We start from the raw sequence: 21,508 nt of genomic DNA, 5'->3' as shown, positions 1-21,508 counted from the left end.
CACGAAGGCAAGCAGAAACACACAGAAACACACAAACACACAATACGGATTTAACCGAGAATTATTCCACTCTGAAGCTGCTGTCTTGATGCCAGATGGTTAATGAATCACTCTTCCACCCACTGTATCAATTATTCACCGCAGCTAAAGAGCAGCTATTCAGCCATTAAGCTAATCACTAACAAAGAACAGTAGACTGACTGGGTCACGACAGTGTTCCATACCACAGCAGCCTATAGACGTCCTACAGTAGCCTGCAACAAAACTGTATTGTCAGACCCGGCACTTCCTGTTTCATAACCTCTGGAGGAGGGGGCTGAAGGGATGCATGTGGTAGAGTCTCTACTGTAAGTCCCTGGCAAGGTCACTGACAACCAGCTCCCAGCCAGAAACGAATAACTGAGAGCACTACATGTTGAATTGCATTTCAAGGTGTTGTGTGCCACTCTCCTACACACACACACACACACACACACACACACACACACACACACACACACACACACACCCAGACACACACACACACACTCCCCAGATTAGAGGGGAAAAAAGATTTAAATTGAACATTCTGTCTCGAAGGACCATGTTCCAGCGATTCATTAATTTCAGATAAAATGAAAGCCGCAAGCTCTGGCCCATTGGCCTTGTTTGGATTCCCTGCGGTGCGCCGTGACACATGTGTAGTTTTCTTTTAAGTCTGACTTACTTTCTCTCTGTTGGATGAGGTCGGACATGTGTGTGTAAAGTGAAAGTGTGTCAGACATGCAAGGGGGGAAAATTGGTTAAGTATAGAAAGTTCCAGATATCTCCGTATATCACATGTCTTCCAGGTACCATGAAATGTTTGCTTTCGCTCTCTGGACTTTGTGGTTTATGCACTCTTCATCAGGAGCGATATGATGAATAGCCTCACATCTATTGAATGTGCTTCTTAACATAGTGACATCAATACCCTTGCCATTACTCAGTCCGGCACTGAAAAATTGCCCTCCTAAACTAAAGTTAATTACTTGTGATGAAAATGTCTACTAACTGTAAGTAAATGTATCACAGATTGACCCTATCCACACTGACCCATAAACACGTCCGTCAGGCTGCTCATCAGGCGAGATGAGCCAGCAAACCTCCCCATAGACGACCAGAGCAACATGACAACCTCCTCTATGCACTCTGACGCAGATGGAACACGAAGGCCCTTCACAATCTGGCCAGCAAATATTTGAATGTACTGAGTACTTTAAATACAGTATATTTAAAGTATATATTATGACTATATTAGTGCATTGATGATAGCATCAGAGATCAGCCTTCCTCTAAGCTAAATGTATGTCCATTCTGTAACATGTTTCACATTCGGTTTCACAGCAGAGCCTCTTATGTACAGGTTCACAAGGATACTTGAAAGTGAAGAGGGACATCCAACCTATTAGGAAGAGTGATTACATGTGCGATGCCATCCCTGACCCTTAAACACAGGTGATGTATGACAGAGACCAGATAAAAATATCCCTGGCAGGCACGTATGAGTGACTGCGGACTCCCTCTGTACAGAGGAGTCCCTTGACATAACCACACTGTAAAACGCCATTCATTTCCACAGGAACTTAATCATCGACAGGTCTGTAGAAGTCCACAGCGAATGCAGTGCCCAAATGGTAACTACATTAACAGCTGCCAAAGATTACACTTCATGTGATCCCACATTTTCATACTGCTTCATTGTCACATTATTTCAAGGCCCAAAGTGTTAGCATGAGAAAGAAAAGAAAAGTTGTTGGTATTGTCGTGTTTTGATGGTTTGATATACCACACAGCCATGGAAGACTGACAACTCTGTGTGAATGCCTCTGATCAAAAGGATGGTGCCTCTCTCAGATTCGAATGGTTTTATATTTACTAGCTCTGCTTTTGAGCGGCACATGGGTATTTAGTTCAGATAAATCCTCGACCTCTGTTCAAAACATTAACGATTCAAAATGATGCTCCTGCCAAGTATAACCAGTATCATAATAAGAGTCCTGCCCCAGAATACTGCAGCGTGCCCCTTGAACAGTGATGAGCTCCTCATCTCTCCTCACTCTGCTTGAGTTATGGAAAAGCACTGAACTGGAGAAAGACGCACACAAAAATATGCACATTATTCCTACTCACCTGTTCTGGGTTCATACACTGCCCCCTCAGACCAAAAGGCAAGCAAAGCTACTCAAACAGCAGTATGTAAAACAGAATGAAAGTCTCTTATGGTTGCCTTTCCTGCACGGTGCCATTTACATAAGATGGAGATCTGTGGGTGTTGAAGGCACTGTGATTCATCCCATACAAAACAACATATTTGCTCTCGGATATGCAATGTGCACTATGCTAGGTCCTCTAATCCAACTCCATTGCATTTCATTTCAATCCAAATGAGAAGCCACAGTAAATGCCTTGTTCTGTGCTCCCAGTCTCTCGTCCTCCCATTATGAGATTAGCAGAGTTACATGTCTCTTCCTCCCATTATGAGATTAGCAGAGTTACATGTCTCTTCCTCCCCATCATGAGATTAGCAGAGTTCCATGTCTCTTCCTCCCCATCATGAGATTAGCAGAGTTACATGTCTCTTCCTCCCATTATGAGATTAGCAGAGTTCCATGTACATGTGTACGCACAGAGGGCCCATGGAGGCTGAGGGGTAACAGGTTTTAGACACGACTGCCAATCCACTCATCCTCCCACCTATCTGCTGCCTCAACATCTACAGCGCATGATGGAATCATACATTTCCTTTGGAATGCAGGAGGTGGACATCTCTCACACATCTCTCTCTCTCACACACTCTCTCTCTCTCACACACACACACACACACACACACACACACACTGGAAATTTCCACTAATCTCAACTTATTTACCACCTAAACTCGTAAGACAGTAGTATAGAACAATAGAAAATGACAAAAAGCCTCCAATGCCCTTTTAGGATCCTTTATCATAGCGTTGGAGCCTCCCTCACACTGTCTAATTATAGCCTTACAGAGCGGCCTTTAGCACTCTTGAATGGTGGACCGTGGGATCACTTCACTACCTCGCCAACACACATTCAGGCTGGGTAAAAAGCCTGAATGTGTGTGTGTGTGTGTGTGTGATTTGTGTGTGTGTGTGATTTGTGTGTGTGTGTGTGTGTGTGTGTGTGTGTGTGATTTGTGTGTGTGTGTGTGTGTGTGTGTGTGTGTGTGTGTGTGTGTGTGTGTGTGTGTGTGTGATTCGTGTGTGTATATTGTGTGTGTCACTCACCCGCTGAGCACCACGATGAAGTCCATGACGTTCCAGGCGTTCCGCAGGTAGGAGCCCTTGTGGAACACGAATCCCAGCGCCACCAGTTTGATCCCGAACTCGAAGCAGAAGATGCCGATGAAATAGGGCTCCGTCTTCTCCTGTAGAGGGAAGTGACACGTGAGGAAGTGACACGTAGGGGAAGTGAGTGACACGTAGTTAGTTTCAAGATTATATCGGAGGTTGGATGCTTGTGTGTACTGTGTTTTGTGACAAAGCACAGGTAATGCACATAGACTTTCCCGTCATAAGATACAGAACAGCACGGAGGAAGCGCTCGAGGCAAGTCCAGTTGATGCTTTAAAAAGCGGTTGCGTTACGTGTGAGATTTCAAGTCCAGTTGATGCTTTAAGAAGCGGTTACGTGTGAGATTTTGCCCCCCCCTCTAACCAGGTAGAGATACACTATACAGCTGATTTGTCCAGACCACCTTACAGGCATCTATACTCCATTCACATACCGATGATGGACATGGCTTCTACTCCTGGATTGGCTGTAGAGTAACACAAGCTCACAGCGCTTCAGTGCTGCATATTGTGTTATGAAATATCAGTGGTGGCTAACGTAATTGTAATGCTGAGACACAATATTAAAATGTTCATGGAAGAGACAATAAGCCAATTGCCATAGGTTATGCGGTTATACAGTATAGAGTGCCTTTCGTATTTTAGTAAACGTGTTGTTCTCACCAGTCGTTTGGCCATCGGTGTCTTGTCCTCCCCAGGCAGGTGCTGCTCCAGTGCCAGCACGATGCAGTTGGCTATGATGGTGGCCAGGATCATGTACTCAAACGGAGTAAGGGCAAGGCAGTTAAGGCAGGTAAAACACGGCCATTTTTTTTGTTTATCTCTAATGCATAACATCAATTACCATGGGAACAATGTCACTGAGGTCAGAGGATCTGTCTCTCTCTGAAACACACACACACACACACACACACACATATAAACACACACATCTATCCACGTGTACACACACACACATATAAACACACACATCTATCCACGTGTACACACACACACACACAAACCCACACACACACATACACACCCCAAACCACAGTCTCCCACATGTATAACACTTAGGTCAGTTATGTTGCAACTCCGACAACATCCTCAAAAAAAGCATAATCGTGTCTCATTAGAAGTGAAATCCTTCTCCTCTACTTGAAGTCACAACAGATCAACACATCAGAAACCTTACCCCACACACTTCACACACCAATCACTCTCAACAGATTGTGTGTGTGAATGTGTTTCTTTACCCCACACACTTCACACACCAATCACTCTCAATAGATTGTGTGTGTGAATATGTGTTTCTTTGGAGGCTGAACTGTTCTGGCTTCTATTATTAATTCCTTGTCTTTCGGCTGAAAATTGTGTCATTGACTCACAGAGGGGGGGGGGGGGGGGGGGCTTCAAGGGGGCTTCTGGGATTCTGAGTGATTCATATTGAGATGCCCACATCGGCAAGGCTTTGAGCGGTTTAAAAATAGCCAGGGTTGAGGAGGACTCCCATCCAATCCACTTCATCCTGACCAGCAAGCCCACTAGCAACCCTGACCACCAACTCATGCCTGAGAGCCTTCGGCAGCAAAAGCAGCACACTTAGTTAAAGCCTTTGAGTGACTTTGACTGCCAAGTGCCAAGCCTTAGAGGTCCTAATCCTAATCTAATGTTTACCTTAGAACAAATCCTAGTCTTAGATTTACCTAATCTAACGTTTACCTTAGAACAAGTCCCAGTCTCATGTTTACCTAATCTAATGTTTACCCACAAAATGTGTCATGGGTACGAACAATTTCATACTTCTGAGATGATGAAAAAAAAGCCTATATGCTCAAGAAAGGGACCAAACATGTTCACCTAACCATCGCATAATAATGATCACATGTGCTCTGCTCTACAATGCATGTTACAATACATGTTCCTTCAGGCTCATTCTGGTGTGGCGTTGCAATGCTGAAACACTGACACCACTGACACCACAGAAGCACTGACACCACTGAAGAACTGACACCACTGACACCACTGACACCACAGAAGCACTGAAGAACTGACACCACAGAAGCACTGAAGCACTGAAGCACTGAAGCACTGACGCCACTGACACCACTGAAGCACTGACACCACTGAAGAACTGACACCACTGACACCACTGACACCACTGAAGCACTGACACCACTGAAGCACTGAAGCACTGACACCACTGACACCATGAGCACTGACACCACTGAAGAACTGAAGCACTGAAGCACTGACACCACTGACACCATGAGCACTGACACCACGGAGCACTGACACCACTGAAGCACTGACACCACTGAAGCACTGAAACCACTGACACCACTGAAGCACTGAAGAACTGACACCACTGAAGCACTGAAGCACTGAAGCACTGAATCACTGACACCACTGACACCACTGAAGAACTGAAGCACTGAAGCACTGACATCACTGAAGCACAGAAGAACTGACACCACTGACACCACTGAAGCACTGACGCCACAGAAGCACTGAAGCACTGACACCACTGAAGCACTGACACCACTGAAGCACTGACACCACTGAAGAACTGACATCACTGAACACTGACATCACTGAAGCACAGAAGCACTGACACCACTGACACCACAGAAGCACTGAAGCACTGATACACTGAAGCACTGAAGCACTGATACACTGAAGCACTGAAGCACTGACGCCACTGAAGAACTGACACCACTGATCAGTGCTGTTTCAGTCTGTACGCTGACAGGCCTGCCATACAGAGTGGCTATGACCAATAATACGATCAACAATAAATCCAACCGTACAAGTAAACGTAGGCAATTCCAATACAAAGTACCATTGTGGAATGACTTATTCTATTTAGAGCAGCCTAGTGAAATAATTGTTAATAAAAATATAATCATACATGTGATTGAAATGAGTGCTAGTATAACCATACTGTCTTGTGATGACACGTGATCTGTTTTGTGACTGGGGAAGACGTTTCTCATGAAACTACCAGAGATTTCTTATTTTTATAATGAAAACAAAACATCAATAAATGTTTCAGTATATTCTTATTTTTAACCAATATATGATTCAAGAGCTGTTTTACCTTTTGCCCCCTCCCCCAACCACACACACAAACACACACAAAAAATTTAAAATAAACAAAAATCAAATCTAGCGAACATGGTAATCAACCAGCAAACAAACAAACACAAAACTAAATCAACAGTCAGTCAGACCAGTTTAAAGTGAAACATTCAGAGTAACACCCTTAATGTGCGACAACTGAGCAGGAATAAACATTAGTTTAGCCTCGTGAGCATTCCATGACTCTGTTTCTCTTTGCCTAAAAAGCCTTCGGGTAATTTTTAGCATTATCCTGCGGCTATAGCTCACACACTGTCAAACTCACAAAAGTTTGGGGTTTGGGGTTGAACATTTCAAGAATATTAATGAACTATGAAATTATTTCTGCCCTTTGGAGCCAGTGACAGAGTAACATCTGATATGCATACGACCAATGCTGAGTTGCTGTCCAGGGTACTGAAAGCCGACACCTGTAATCTCTCACTTTTGTCGCACAAATATATCACAGGCCCCCCAAACGCCACATAACCTAGTTTTATATTAGGCAACTGGCAGCAAAGCACAATAAGCCCCATAGCCTACATGATAATGAAAGGATATGGCCATTCTATGAACCGCCTTGCACATCTACGGATAAGGTTGTTCTCGGCAAAAATGAAAAGGGACCTGTTGACAGTGAAGCAGTTCTGTCTGGCTGGAGTGGGGTTGTAAAAGGCCATAGTGAGAGCTCGCTGTGCCTTGGCTTGTTTCATCTCGCCCGTCGATTCCGCGTCTCCCTGACCATCCGCTGCAGGCTCCGTGGCACTCTCTCCGGGCTCCATCACACTGGGTATGTCCTCCCCAAAACGGGCCATTCTGCCACAAGGAACGGGGGACAAAAATCAGGGGGGGAAAAAGTCTTCAAGATTTTAAAGTGATAATCGTCAGGTAACACAAAAGACGAATCCTAGCTTAAATCCATAGTCAGTGCTTCCTATTCTGACAACAGACCACTTCTTAGGGAAACTAAATGTGTCCAGACGCGATGAAGTCCTCATAATTATACTCCGTTATCAGGTCCTTCATTGCAAAACGGTCGTGAAAACCAGATAGCGACAAAAATAACAACTATTGCTCCATTAGTGCGAAAGCAAAACAACGCTGAACGGACCGCTGCATTTTCATACGAGTGAAACTGTCCGAGGGGAACACGGGACCAGTGCTCTTGCATAAGATTCAAAGACAATCCCCCACAAAACTGTAGTTTCCAACGTCCCATGTACGGTGTGAACTGGATTATTTTGAAAGCGCCCAACTACACGAAGTCTTGGAACTCCATTTAATAGAGTAAATATTAGATCTTTTTTTCGGAATCTAACACAGTTGATTTACATAGGAAGTTACACTTCTTGTTGATGGGTCGAACAGTCACACGGCTCCTCTTATAAACTTTCCAGTCAAAAGAAACTATATAAAATGTAACAAAAATGCCGTGCGCGTAAAATAGAACTTATAATAAAGAAACTTTGTAAAAATTCTAAAACTTAGATGAAAAAAGTACACAGCAGTAAGATAGCCAGCTTCCTGCGTTTGCGATCTAGCGGTAGACGAATACATTACTACGAGGCTTCGAACACTCGCGCGTTGCCACGGTCACCTCCTGCTCCTATCCTCTGCTTTCTCCCACGTATTTCGACAGAGCATTTTCCCGGAGGATGAGTGTTGAAAAAAAAAAAAAACCGTAACCATGGCAATACATTTGGACCAGTGAAGTACAAATTCATGCTGACATTTTCTCCACTGCATTGCATTAATGGGTTCGTACCGGTAAAACCCACAGATAGTAAAAACCTCGCTGCAAAATTTTTTTCTTGGAATAGCAGTTACTTAAAACCCCCGAACCCTCACGATACTACAAATGGAGGGCGGTAATGTGGAGACTACAACTCCACAGATGCCTTCAGTACACTCAAAACTACAGAAATTACATACCCAGTCAACAAACCGCGTGTAATGATTAGCACGTGTTGTCCTGACAATAAATGGTTGAAGCCAAACCGGTGCAAACAATATCTATATGTTCTACGACTGACGCAATGTACAGAGATTGACTGACATAAGTTTTACAGAAGTAGCATACTGTATTGACAGACAATTGTCATGAAAATGTATTTGTCTTCAACCACTGACAGTAGCAGCAAGCAGTAATACACATTTGAACATGTTCCTGCTGAATAGTGAAAGCGTGTGAAGAATATTGCAAACCAGGTCATTGTGCCGATAAGACATGTTAAAAATAGATCATGAAATAGTTCTTAAGTTGCTCCAATTTATAGAAAAGAGAGCTATTGCATGAAACCCCATATAGCCTAATGGCAAGCCATTCAGACTTGCCCCACTAATTCTAAAACTCAAGAAGCAATTAGCTTGACTATCATTAGTACTTATCACAAAATGACCACCCGTTCTGAATAATGACTCCTCTCATTGAAGAGCAATAGTGATTTCCCCTGCTTTAACATTTAAGTTATATGCTAATATGTTAATATCACCATGGCAATATCACCCACTGCTAACATGTGGGTTGTATCCTGGCATGTACTGTACGACCATGCCTGCATTGAATCATTTTGCGTGGGTGTCTCCACATTGGTAGCGATCAGGGGGGTTTTCAAGGTAGCAAACCAGAATTTAAAGTGACAAGCAGTCAGCAAGCACAGTATTCAGTCTGATAATACTGCAATGCAGAGCCGTTTACCCCCCATTACAGTGTTGTATAGATGTTTACCACAGTACCAAAGAAAGAGGCGCTACATCTGACAGACGGAATGTTTCATATCTGAATCGGGACTCATCTATCTTCTCTTACACGCAGCCGTAAATGAAGGCGAGAAAGAGCTGTGGAAGATAGGGATTTTATGTGAAAGATAGGGATTTTATATGAAAGATAGGGATCCTGTGTGAAAGATAGGGATTTTATATGAAAGACAGGGATCCTGTGTGAAAGATAGGGATTTTATGTGAAAGATAGAGATCCTGTGTGAAAGATAGGGATTTTATGTGAAAGATAGAGATCCTGTGTGAAAGATAGGGATCCTGTGTGAAAGATAGGGAATTTATGAATGTGGAGCACAAGGATGTAGCTCTGACGACATGTACTTTGTCATGATGGCATTTCACCCCGAGGACAGATTCATTGTCAGAATGTCCTCTTGGACAATGCTGGTTACATATACTCCTTGTGTGTGAGATGGGTTTCTCAGAAGCCCTGTTACGCAAAGACTTCACATTTACATTTAGTCATTTAGCAGACTTACATATGTGCGACTTACAATGTATACACATTTTACATTTACACTGATGGCACACTGCACATCAGGAGCTCAGTGTCTTGCTCAAGGACGCTTCGACAGGGAATCGAACTAGCAACCTTCTGATTACTAAACGACTCCTCTACCACTGTACCACTGTCGCCCCATGATGGCATGGTTGGTACTAGGCAACTGCTTTCTCTATGTCTCTATTTGTATAGGTTACAGCTGATATTACTATCTGACGAGGAAGAGACATGCATCTTAAACACAGAGAGCCCAACTATTGACCTTTGACCTTTGCGGAACACCTAAATTAGGCCTATTCAACAGAGCAGAGCGCAACTACAGCTGCACCTTGACACAAGCACAGTAATAGCAGTAGTCACAGTGGAGGCACACACAATGAGGAAGATTAAGAGGCTTTCAGAAACACTGGAAATCGGTAATGTTTGATTAATAAATGTATCTCTTTATCTGTTTATCAAATTGATGTTTACTAACTAAATATTCTCTCTCCTATAGCGTGACCTTTGCTGAGAAAAGCTGATGGCTGTGCAACATTGTTCCTCATCACCACATCCATCAAGTACATCTATGCGTATTGGCAGCCGAACTCTACCCGCTCACTCTGTTTCTTTCTTCCTCTCCCAGTCTAGACTATCTTCGCTTTGGGATGCTGCTGTAGTCTCTCCACCCGATCTGCTTGTAGAAACCCTGGTGCCCACATGTACCCAACCCCAGCATACTGCCACACACTCTATTGAGGGGACACTGCTGCTAAACAGACTTCAGCCCACAGATCTTTGCAGACGACATTAGAGACAAGCTGGTACCCTTGGCTAGCCAACCTCCAGCCCAGGGGTCCTCCATGCTACCAGCACAGGGGTCCTCCATGCTACCAGCCCAGGGGTCCTCCATGCTACCAGCCCAGGGGTCCTCCATGCTACCAGCACAGGGGTCCTCCATGCTACCAGCCCAGGGGTCCTCCATGCTACCAGCCCAGGGGTCCTCCATGCTACCAGCCCAGGGGTCCTCCATGCCGCTGGCCCAGGGGTCCTCCATGCTACCAGCCCAGGGGTCCTCCATGCTACCAGCACAGGGGTCCTCCATGCTACCAGCCCAGGGGTCCTCCATGCTACCAGCCCAGGGGTCCTCCATGCTACCAGCCCAGGGGTCCTCCATGCTACCAGCACAGGGGTCCTCCATGCTACCAGCCCAGGGGTCCTCCATGCTACCAGCCCAGGGGTCCTCCATGCTACCAGCCCAGGGGTCCTCCATGCCGCTGGCCCAGGGGTCCTCCATGCTACCAGCCCAGGGGTCCTCTATGCTACCAGCCCAGGGGTCCTCCATGCTACCAGCCCAGGGGTCCTCCATGCTACCGGCCCAGGGGTCCTCCATGCTACCAGCCCAGGGGTCCTCCATGCTACCAGCCCAGGGGTCCTCCATGCCGCTGGCCCAGGGGTCCTCCATGCTACCAGCCCAGGGGTCCTCTATGCTACCAGCCCAGGGGTCCTCCATGCTACCAGCCCAGGGGTCCTCCATGCTACCGGCCCAGGGGTCCTCCATGCTACCAGCCCAGGGGTCCTCCATGCTACCAGCCCAGGGGTCCTCCATGCCGCTGGCCCAGGGGTCCTCCATGCCGCTGGCTCCAGAGCCTGTGGCACCGATGTTGCCAGCCCAACAGTGCACAGTCTGTGTGGAACGCCTGAGTTGTCAGGAAGACTACCCCACTAGGTGGGGGCTGTGTAACCCGTTAGGTGGGGGCTGTGTAACCCGTTAGGTGGGGGCTGTGTAACCCGTTAGGTGGGGGCTGTGTAACATGCAAGGGGTCAGTGAAGCTTCCACATTACATAAGTGAACTGTGAGGAGCTCCCGGCGTGCTATGCACATTGAACTGAGTGTGTCCATTCTGTGCAAATGTTCCAAAATTAGAATCAAAATGCATTATTTTGATTTTGTCCACAAAATGAAAAGCGCAACAGTCAAATCAGTGCACAACCTGAATCATCCGTTTGGTTTTCTGTGTTAAAAGGATGTGCTCTCTTCAACATTTCGTGGACACAATGTTAACGTGTTTTTGTCTTTCATGTTACATGGTTTCGTAATAACTGAGTGTGTTTTGTAGCACAGGGTGCATTGTGCATGCAAAATAAGGTCTGTCACCCTTGGCGTCCCGTAGCCATCCTCCCAAACACCCCCAAGAACACCGCCAATAAACATTTTTACATAAGGAGCCCACTCCACTATGGTGACAGCCGAAAATATTTGTAGATAGACAATCTTCCTTTTTTTCTCTCCTCTTAACAGTGGTTTCCATGGTGACAGGGCTCAGTTGAATTTCTGCTATGTTCTTTTCTATTTTCCAACACAAGTGTACAATCCTTTCCTCCTGAAAGCCTGCTCTTTCCTGGGGGCAACGGTGGTTATAGCACGGAATGTCAAGGTTTCCATTCTTCTGTATCGACAGAAATCCTAAGAGGTTTTCATGGAGTATTTTCATCTCCTCCTGCTATAGCACGTAACTTCAATATAAATCACAGAGTTCTCCGTTTAGCCTCGTGAAAAGGAAGGAATTATATGAAAATAGTATCTCGGTGTGATGTTTGATCAGATTTTCTTGCTAATGCAGTGCATCTGTGTGAGGATGTTAAACAGATGAACTGAGGATTCTTGCTAATGCAGTGCATCTGTGTGTGGATGTTCAACAGATGAACTGAGGAAAGCTGAACAGGCCCTTCTTGGCACATGGTCGTCAAATATGCATATCTGTGTTTGCATATACCGCTGTGTTGTTGGCTATTCTTTACATCATGAAACACTAAATGATAAATAGCATAACGCAACTTCAAATAACCAAGATCACTCTAAGAAAAGGACTCTGTCGTGAAACTTGCATCCGGTGAAATCATCAATTTCCTTGGAAAGAACAGAGAAAAATCACAAGGGGACCACACTTCCTGAGCAGACTCCCACACCCTTCTACTCCCACCTAAATATTGACTCCTGGATGTTCCTGGGAGAACTGCCACAGAAGTCTATCCTAGAAGAGACTCCAGTTAGTTGAACGTTTATCAGCGCACTAATCTCCAAATAACTCTGAAGAGTGTTTATGTAATTGTCGAACAGGTTTTCACCTTAGCTCTGATTAGAGTGGCTTCAGTGTTTTCTTCCACTTTGTTACCTGGCAACAGACTCTCTAGCCCTGAGTTTTGCCAGCACTGTCAGAATTGTAACAGACGCTTATATAAACACACATGCTAACCATAACCTGCAGCACATTGTTTTGCTTTCAAACTATTACATTCTTGCAAACTTGGGAATCTGAAATATATCTGTTAGCCTCAGGGTGTTAAAAATGCCTTTAATTCATTGACAAAGTCGTGAGAGACATTATGATATGAGGTGTGTGTCCAGGAAGTGCTATTCATACCAATAGCCATTCCAGCATTGCTATGCTGCCCACTGCTATGCTTTTGAAGCAGAACTCAGGCTTTTTCAGGTGTCCTTGGAATCCCTGGATATCAGTTTAGCATAATTGGAATAACATGGACAATAATCTGGTTTTACTTCCCTGAAACGAACAGTGCAATGTGAATGCCACTCTATTCACTGTTCAGTTATTTGGTATTTGGGAGTAGCATCGATTCATCTAGTCATCAAATAAATTTCAATACATGTTTTATACCAGCAGTGTCTTCACAATGGCCCTGAAATGAATTACTGAGTGAGACTTTTTGGCATAGTTATTATGTGCCAAAACTGGCAAATTCAAAATTCAAATCAGCTGTTATGAGGACCAATACTTAGACATTAAGTAAGTAAAAATAATCAAACAGCACGTCAATGTTACGTGATAGACATTTTTACATACGCTCCGGTACCCTCAAAAACTGTGTACAATGAAGCAACAATGTTTTGGCTTTTTTTGTGCCATGGTGCCCTCTAGTGGACAAAGAAAGCTCTGCGTTCTAATTTTGCGTGTGGTGGCGAATGAGTGACACATATGATTTATGTGTTTTCTGCAAGAACCATATTAGAAATGGCAGTGTATCACTGCTTTTTCACGCATCCAAACAATCCTGTCCGGAATACATCATTCACTATCGTCACACGACATGACAAAAAACACAAAAGCCATAAATCAATTTTCTCTTGAGATCCCACTCCCTCATCCACCCACATAGCCCTCATCCTTCAGTGGTAATTATCTGTGAGCAGCACTCTTACCCCCTCAGTCAACAATGGTAATTCCTTCCTGTTTGAGTGTTCCTACGTTTATATGAAAGAGTTGCATAGAGAGCAAGAGAGAACCAGAGAGGGAGAGAGAGAGCGGCTTTGTATGCTCCTAATCAGGTGAAAGGTGTGGGGGAGGATGGAGCTACTATGACAGTGTTGCCATAATCAAGGTTCATGTACCAAGTCTACCAGACCGCAGTCCCAGTGATTCACTCTCACTTCCTGCTCAGTAAAAAGGCTGCACGTTAAGTCTTTTCAATGACGGAGTGACGCGTTCACAGCATGCGGCCTAATGCATGCAGCATGTGGTCTAATGCATATGTGTGGGAGGCAAGGTGGAGTGAGTCCAAAAACCTCAATTTAGACAGATCTCTGCCAGCGCCCTGCTGTATGCCAAAATCAACTGCGATATTCTGCCCCTACACGTGATGGTGTCAAAGTTGGCATGGATAGATGACACACGTATGGCAGTGACCATAAAGCTGGACAATAAAAAAATACAAATGTACAACCCATTTCAGTGTTGCAGGCTCTAGTGTATTAGCAAAAAGATGAATGAAAGAAGATATTCACTAAACCATCTATGAATAGCATGTCTCAGTGATCTCCAGCTGGTTGCCGAAAAGCTGAGTCTGTTCAAATGAGACTAACAGTATAGCTATATATGACACTATATATAACACTATGACACTATAATAGAGCATATCTACCTATAGACGATAATGTCACAACAACCTAATTGGGAAATTGGCACAAAAATTGTATATTTTCTGTGGTCTATTCCCCTTCAGAACCAACTCTATAAGGCGATATAGTTACAGTTCCATAGTTTTAATACCAGCGCTCATGCCCAGTCATTGCTTAATCAGATTGACATCACCCCACATCTGCTGAAAGATAAGATAATATCAGCCTGAGCTGATCCCGGATATATTCAATGACATGGACAAACAGGTTTAGGTGATTGTCAATCATGAGGAAAGAGTTTACACACATAAACTCAAATTTAGTTTTATATATATATGACAGATATATGCTGCATGTATTGTATAGCGCCGCCCTTGTGGCTGTTAGTGCGTGACTCGTGTACTCACTCCCATTCTTTCCTGCGCGCCTGTGGCGTGCTCTGGATCTTGTGTGCCTGGTGTGCCCGCACCACGTCTCGCTGGTCTATGATGCCCCCGCGGCGCTGCATGTTGCCCCCGGGGCTGAGGGGCGGCGTGCTGAGCCCCGCCAGCGCCCCGTCCCGCGCGTACGAGGCGTCGAAGGTGGCGGCGCGCGGGAGCAGCAGCAGCACGCTCCCGGAGACAGTGGGCGGCACCTGGAGGGAGCAGGAGCGCGACCCTGGGGTCAGGCCCTGCCGACCGGCCATCCGCCAGGCCTCGGGCTCCGGCAGGGGGAGGAAGGAGCGATGGAAGGTGCCCTCGCCAACGGAGGAGGCGGCTCCAGCCTGCTGCGGGCCACTGGGGTCCGGCCTGGGGGAGAGGGCCCCGTCTGACACAGCGTGCATCTTCCCAGACTGGCTCATCTCACCATGGGGCTGAGACAAGGGAAAGCAGAGGGAGAAAAATAGGAAGGGAAGAAGAGTTTTAGAATAAGTTGTTCATTTGCCTTATCCACAGGAGACTCCTTAACCCTTTAACACAGTGGTTCTTAACCTTATTGGAGGTACTGAACCCTGCGAGCTTCATCAGTGCATTCACCGAACCCTTCGTAATTGGAAAAATAAAACATGATTTCTTCAAAACATAGGTATATAAATAAAAACGACGAGACATTGCTAGTCTGAACCGGGCTATACTTTGTGTGTCTTGACCCCTGCCGAACCCCTGAGAGTGACTCAACGAACCCCTGGGGTTCGATCGAACCCAGGTTAAGAACCACTGCTTTAACACATACAACTTAGGGTTGTATTTAGACATCTACACTTATGAAAAACAATGAATGAAATGATAGAAAAACTCTAAATATATGATTTAATTAAGATCTTTCTGTGGTTTTAATGGACAAACGCTGTTGATGTATGTTGGTACAATAATTCTACAAAATTGCTGAAAGAATTATCGCATCAACACACATGCCTGCAGCTTTTGGCTCAAATGACACACGTCAATTCAGTCAAAGATAAGCCAACTGTCTGACTCATTCCATCAGCGTATAATGGCCACCTGCAAACACATGCCATACAGTTCATCAGCTGTTTGAAGGTTAAACATCTATGGCGTTTCCAATGACTACAAGAAAAAGAACCCTTAAACTTTCTGTATAGCGATGTATAGGCTGTATATATTACCTTTTCTCAAGTAGCCAACCACTCAGAAAGGAGACCAAGCTAGTTGATTATAGGCATGCTTCCATTATAGTGCAATTATATAGCAGGTATAGAAGACATGGAATGAAGATAATCCACCTCAGACTCCAGTTGGAAAACAAGATTGGGAACACAACTTTACATGAGAGACCTTGCAATTCCACTCGCCATACTAAATGTCTATCAGACACCGTTCTAAAAAGGGCTAGAGCTCACAGCCGGACCTCTCACACAGGTAATATACTCAAAAGAAATGAAAAGAGGAGTGAGCTATTATTTTGGTGTTTAATGTTGTGTGTGTGTGTGTGTGTGTGTGTGTGTGTGTGTGTGTGTGTGGACGCTACATTTATTGGCTATCAGCGAGAGCCAACCACTTAGAAAGGACACCAAGCTTGTTGATTATAGGCATGCTTTGATTATAGTGCAATTATATACAGCTTCATTTGAACACTCTGAAGACAAATGCCAGAGCACTGTGTATAGGAAGCGTTGCAGTGATGTATGACTTCATGTTCTCTTTGAAGCACAATTAACAGCGGCATGACTCATTGATCTAACTTGAATATAAACAATGCTTGCATATAATCTGCAGTGACGGGGCTTGTGTGACAGAAGTTTTTGCAAGCTAAGAACATGCTTTGGGCATAGGGAGATGCTAACTCAAGCTGAGAACATGCTTTAGGCAAAGGGAGATGCTAACTCAAGCTAAGAACATGCTTTAGGCATAGGGAGATGCTAACCTTAACCCTACTGTGAACTTGTGATGACTCCGATAGGATGCACTTACAGCTCAATGTGTTCATTGCATTTCAGCAGGGCCCCTTTGCTAAAGTTCAAGGACCAAGTGCTCCTTTAAATAAAGTAGTCCAAACATTGGTTTTGCCAAAGTTTTCAGCCCTCTGTATTCTTTGTAGCTATGCATTTAGTAACACTGAATTTATCAAATCAATATTTGTCCTAAAAATGTATTGCAAACTTGCTCAAGAACTTTTTACCACAATGCTCCTCTAACATATACATAGGACTGACAGACCATCACTCAGGAGGCAAGCTACATAAAAGCATACAGCTGACTGGATCTGGGTGGATCTGGAAACATCTCCAGACATTACTTTGGCAAAGCTTAGCCAGGACAATCTCTGGACAATCATTTTTTCCTGTTGAGCTACCAAAATAGAACAACACCCTGTCCGATGGGTCCAGTCAGAAACAACTGATTTGTGAAATAAAATGTCCTCCTTTTATTTGCCTTTTTCTGCTGTTTGGACTTCTAGGAAAAACTTCGACCACCCGAATGAATGAGTTGTTGGTCATGAGAAGTGTACGCATTAATCAGAAAGTTAGTAGTCAGGTGGTGTTTCATGCCAGACTCCTCTGCCACGTCAGCATTCAATGCAGAGTAGTGCACCAGAAGAGCTGAGATACATGCATAACGGACAAACCTGTACATCTCAGAACAGAGCATTTACACCACAACATTTAATTCAAGTTGAATCACACCTTTATCCATTTGTTCTTGCACAAAGAGAGAGAGAGAGAGAGAGAGAGAGAGAGAGAGAGAGAGAGAGAAAAGAGAGAGTGTAAGTGGGGCGTAGGCCTTCTTTCTCTGGTATTTCGCTCACTGGTCCTTTGAAAATGTAACTTTCACAACAGGATATTGCCAATTATATCACCAGAAGACCCCAGTTAGCGTGTTAGTATCTTTTAGCAGTGGCAACAGTCCTGTTGGTTCAGGTTTGATGTGCACTGCCTGGACGGCTAGTGGGAACCCTCACACGGCCATAGACCATCAAAAAGAATTTGAAGAGGATAACCAAAACACACTGCACTGCATACAGTAGGTAGCTGTTTAAGGATTCTCAGCTAACTGTGCAAACTATCAAAGATATTCCGTTTATCCCTACCTCTCAATTAACCATCAACCTAATTTAGCTCTCCTCTGACACAACCCCAGTCCTAGCCTTGATCACTAACACCTGATCCTAACCCCAGTCCTAGCCTTGATCACTGACTGACACCTGATCCGTTACCCTAGCCCTAGCCTTGATCACTGGCTAACACCTGATCCTAACCCCAGCCCTAGCCTTGATCACTGGCTAACACCTGATCCCTTACCCTAAGACATCAAAGCTTAACACAGCTGACAAATGTAATACGAGTGCAGATAAAAAAAGGTCAATAAAAATGACACGAGCCATTTGCTTTCTATCGGTCCTTCTGTCCAGTTAGATAGCTGATGCAAAAGATCAGCACTTACATGAAGACTTGTACAATGACTGCTTCAAAGACATTTCTGTTTTCACTTTCTTATGCTTGTGTCTGGCTCCTTGACGCTGAACTCTCTGGTCTTTTGGATTACTTACCTTGGTGTCTTAATTGATTGCGATCTCAGTTTTAACAGCGTGTCAAAGCATAACTAAGTCAGCTTTTTACCATCTCAAAAACATAGCCAAACTTAGAGGCCTTATGTCAAAACATGACTAAGAAAAACTCATCCATGCCTTTATCTCCAGCAGGGTTGACTACTGCAATGGTCTTTTCACAAGCCCTCCTTTAAAAAGCCAATACTCAAGTCCTTACACTGGTTTCCAGCAAGACACAGAATTGACTTTAAAGCACTGAAATGAGACAAAAATACCTCTCAGATATGTTTTTAGTAGTATACACCTGTTGGTAATTCTTACTGTCAGAACTGAACACGGTGAAGCAGCCTTTAGCTGCTATGCTGCTCAGCTCTGGAACCAACTTCCTGATGACATCAAATGTACTTAGTACTGTAGCCAGTTCCAAATCTAGACTGAACTCCCAGCTGTTTTCAGATGCATTTTGTAAACTGTCCGAATACACTCTACTTTTTATTAATTTACTCTTTTATTAATTTATCTTTTCCATGTTCTTTTAGCTTAATTTTTAATCTTTTATTTAATTGTCCTATGTTCTTTTATAATGCACTTTATGTTCTTTTATCTGCTCAGTTGTAAAGTACTTTGAATTACCAACTGTGGTAATGGATGCCCATTTGGTTAAAACACTGTAATCTTTTATTTATCTGAACTTTTCTTTTATATAAAAAGCCTTTTAAGAAAAGTGAATCGTTTAAAAAGGGACTGACAAGACACAACATAATGGTCATGCTCTCTCTGAAGCAATCTTAATTCTTATTTAAACACTTATTCAAATGACTTTAAATGCTCTTTCATATCAAATTATTCCGATTATTTTTGAACGACAGGAGCTGATGTTACATTTATCAAGGAGACACGTAACTTGACATGCCACTGAAATGCTACCACGTGAAAACGTAAATGAAAAAAAAAAGGTCTTGTTTTAACATTTTTAGTTAAGGTTAGGCAGAAGAGAGGAGAACTGAAATCAACTATTTTCAAAGAGTGATCTGATCTGATGTGGCATTTGCCGTGGATGCAGCGAGCCGACGTGGCTGAACGGCTGAGGGTCTTGCTTTCAGCATGTCGGAGACGGGGAGACAGAGACAACGAGGCCATTTCTATTCACCTGTGGTTGAAAGGAGCATTATCAGGAGTGGGTGAGAGGGAAAGTGACTCACTCATCATCAGCGGGGCTCTGCGGGCCTCGGAGAGTATGCTGGAGGAATGACAGAGAAATTGCCGGTCTACTGCTGCCGTTACCAGCCGCTGTCGTACGTAGGGCAATCAAGCCCAAGGTTTAAGGACTTCAGCACATTGTCAAGTGCACACATGCTCTGCGGCAGCTGACAGAGTATTTGGCAAATTACTTCATATGGGTGGAAGAAAATAATGGCTTTTCCCTTTACAATAGGTGAGGTACAGGGAAAGTCAGAACAACAGGTGTCATTTTAATTAGCATGTCAGAACCCAATCATGTTATGCCCTACAAAAAGCGGCAATGACAAATACAATAACGTGTATCAGCATATGCAGGCATGTCACTGCCAATGTCACTGCCATTATTACTAAAGTAATAGATTCAACAGTAACACTCAGACTGAATTTTATGTGCAACACCAAGTAAAGACAAAACGAATTCCATGGAGGAGGACTATCTTCATTATCATTACAAACGCCACCCTGTCCCCAGAATGGCACTGTGCAAATATGTGCCTTGCATTGCCTTCGGGAGAGAAGCTGAGCTTTTTGTGTTCAGTTACACCCCCACAGAGCCGAACTGATCCAAACGTCAGGCTGTTTGTGATTATGTGTCATCGTTGGTTTCTGTTGCAGACATTATTCTGAAGCCTTTTAAACATGTAAATAAGTAAGTTTATCAGTGTAGTTCACAATTAACCACTGCATAAGTAGAAACATGAAGAATGGTTAATTGCATTGCAGAACGGTAACTCGTACAGTTCAAAGTGCCAGTGCAAAAAAGCAAATCAAACAAATTTCACGTTAAAATAATATGAATAATGAATTAAATAGGTAACGTCGCATTCCACAGTCCCAGCTCTCGAATTCCCTAATAACAGTAATTATTGAATGACTTCTGGCGTCGATTTTAACCCTACATAGTAACCAATTTGAGGAGAAAGCCATTCATCCCTTTAACCATTGTTACTTTTTCACCGCGATTGACTGAAAGACCACATTTGTGAGACCGCCGGAAAACTTGGCGCCCCTAGTATCCGTCTATTTTGTTTCGCCTTGTGTCTAACGCAACATATACACAGCGATTCAAGTGGTTAATCAGCCCAGACCAAAGCATCCTACTAGACAACATCGCTGTGGCCAAAACAATCACGTAGCACTGAATATGTAAATTTGTAAGTTAATTACCTAAAAGTAAATGCAGTGTGTCCATCTTCCGTTGTAACACCTCGAGGGCTTGAAATGTTCCTTCGGTGTCTTCAGTGTCCCTCTATGAGTATAGATAAGCCCGTGGAGACTACGGGTGAGAGATGCCAAGCCAGTTGCCAGGTATAGTCTATCGCACGAGGATGGTGACAAGCAGCTACAAGCTATTGTAAATAATGCAGGCTCGGAAATGATTCATGAAAACGCGTCCAATCTCTTTCACTTAACGTCTGATGCCAACGCTTGGGATATTATGAGATTGTACTGCGACACACATCCCACATGCCAGGGGGAATATTTAATATCATTTTGCACTTTTATGTAGCCCACTCTATCTTAGATCAAATTTGGTTTACTTTACTTACCTTCTTCAAAACATCTTAATTAGGACCTGTACAATACTAGACAGTTTATTCTCACTGGACAAATCTTAATTAAACTGTCACGCCCTTGATAGTACTTAAACACGCAATACATT

General features: G+C 44.0%; 1 protein-coding gene across 1 annotated transcript in view; it reads right to left on the bottom strand.

The window, feature by feature from the left end:
* LOC105891294 (voltage-dependent R-type calcium channel subunit alpha-1E-like) overlaps positions 1–21,508 on the bottom strand; it is a 75,211-nt gene extending 53,703 nt beyond the window's left edge. Inside the window, exons 1-5 of the mRNA XM_031562782.2 lie at positions 21,013–21,508; positions 15,024–15,469; positions 7,001–7,255; positions 4,001–4,106; positions 3,273–3,412 (exon numbers count right to left, since the gene is read on the bottom strand). Coding sequence (XP_031418642.1) covers positions 3,273–3,412; positions 4,001–4,106; positions 7,001–7,255; positions 15,024–15,457 — 935 coding nt within the window. The 5' untranslated portion in view covers positions 15,458–15,469; positions 21,013–21,508. The remainder of the gene's footprint in view (positions 1–3,272; positions 3,413–4,000; positions 4,107–7,000; positions 7,256–15,023; positions 15,470–21,012) is intronic.

This window comes from Clupea harengus, chromosome 25, assembly GCF_900700415.2.
Source record: "Clupea harengus chromosome 25, Ch_v2.0.2, whole genome shotgun sequence".
NCBI lineage: Eukaryota > Metazoa > Chordata > Actinopteri > Clupeiformes > Clupeidae > Clupea > Clupea harengus.
Note: the sequence above shows the minus strand (reverse complement) of the source record. Positions and strands in the feature narration are given on the sequence as shown.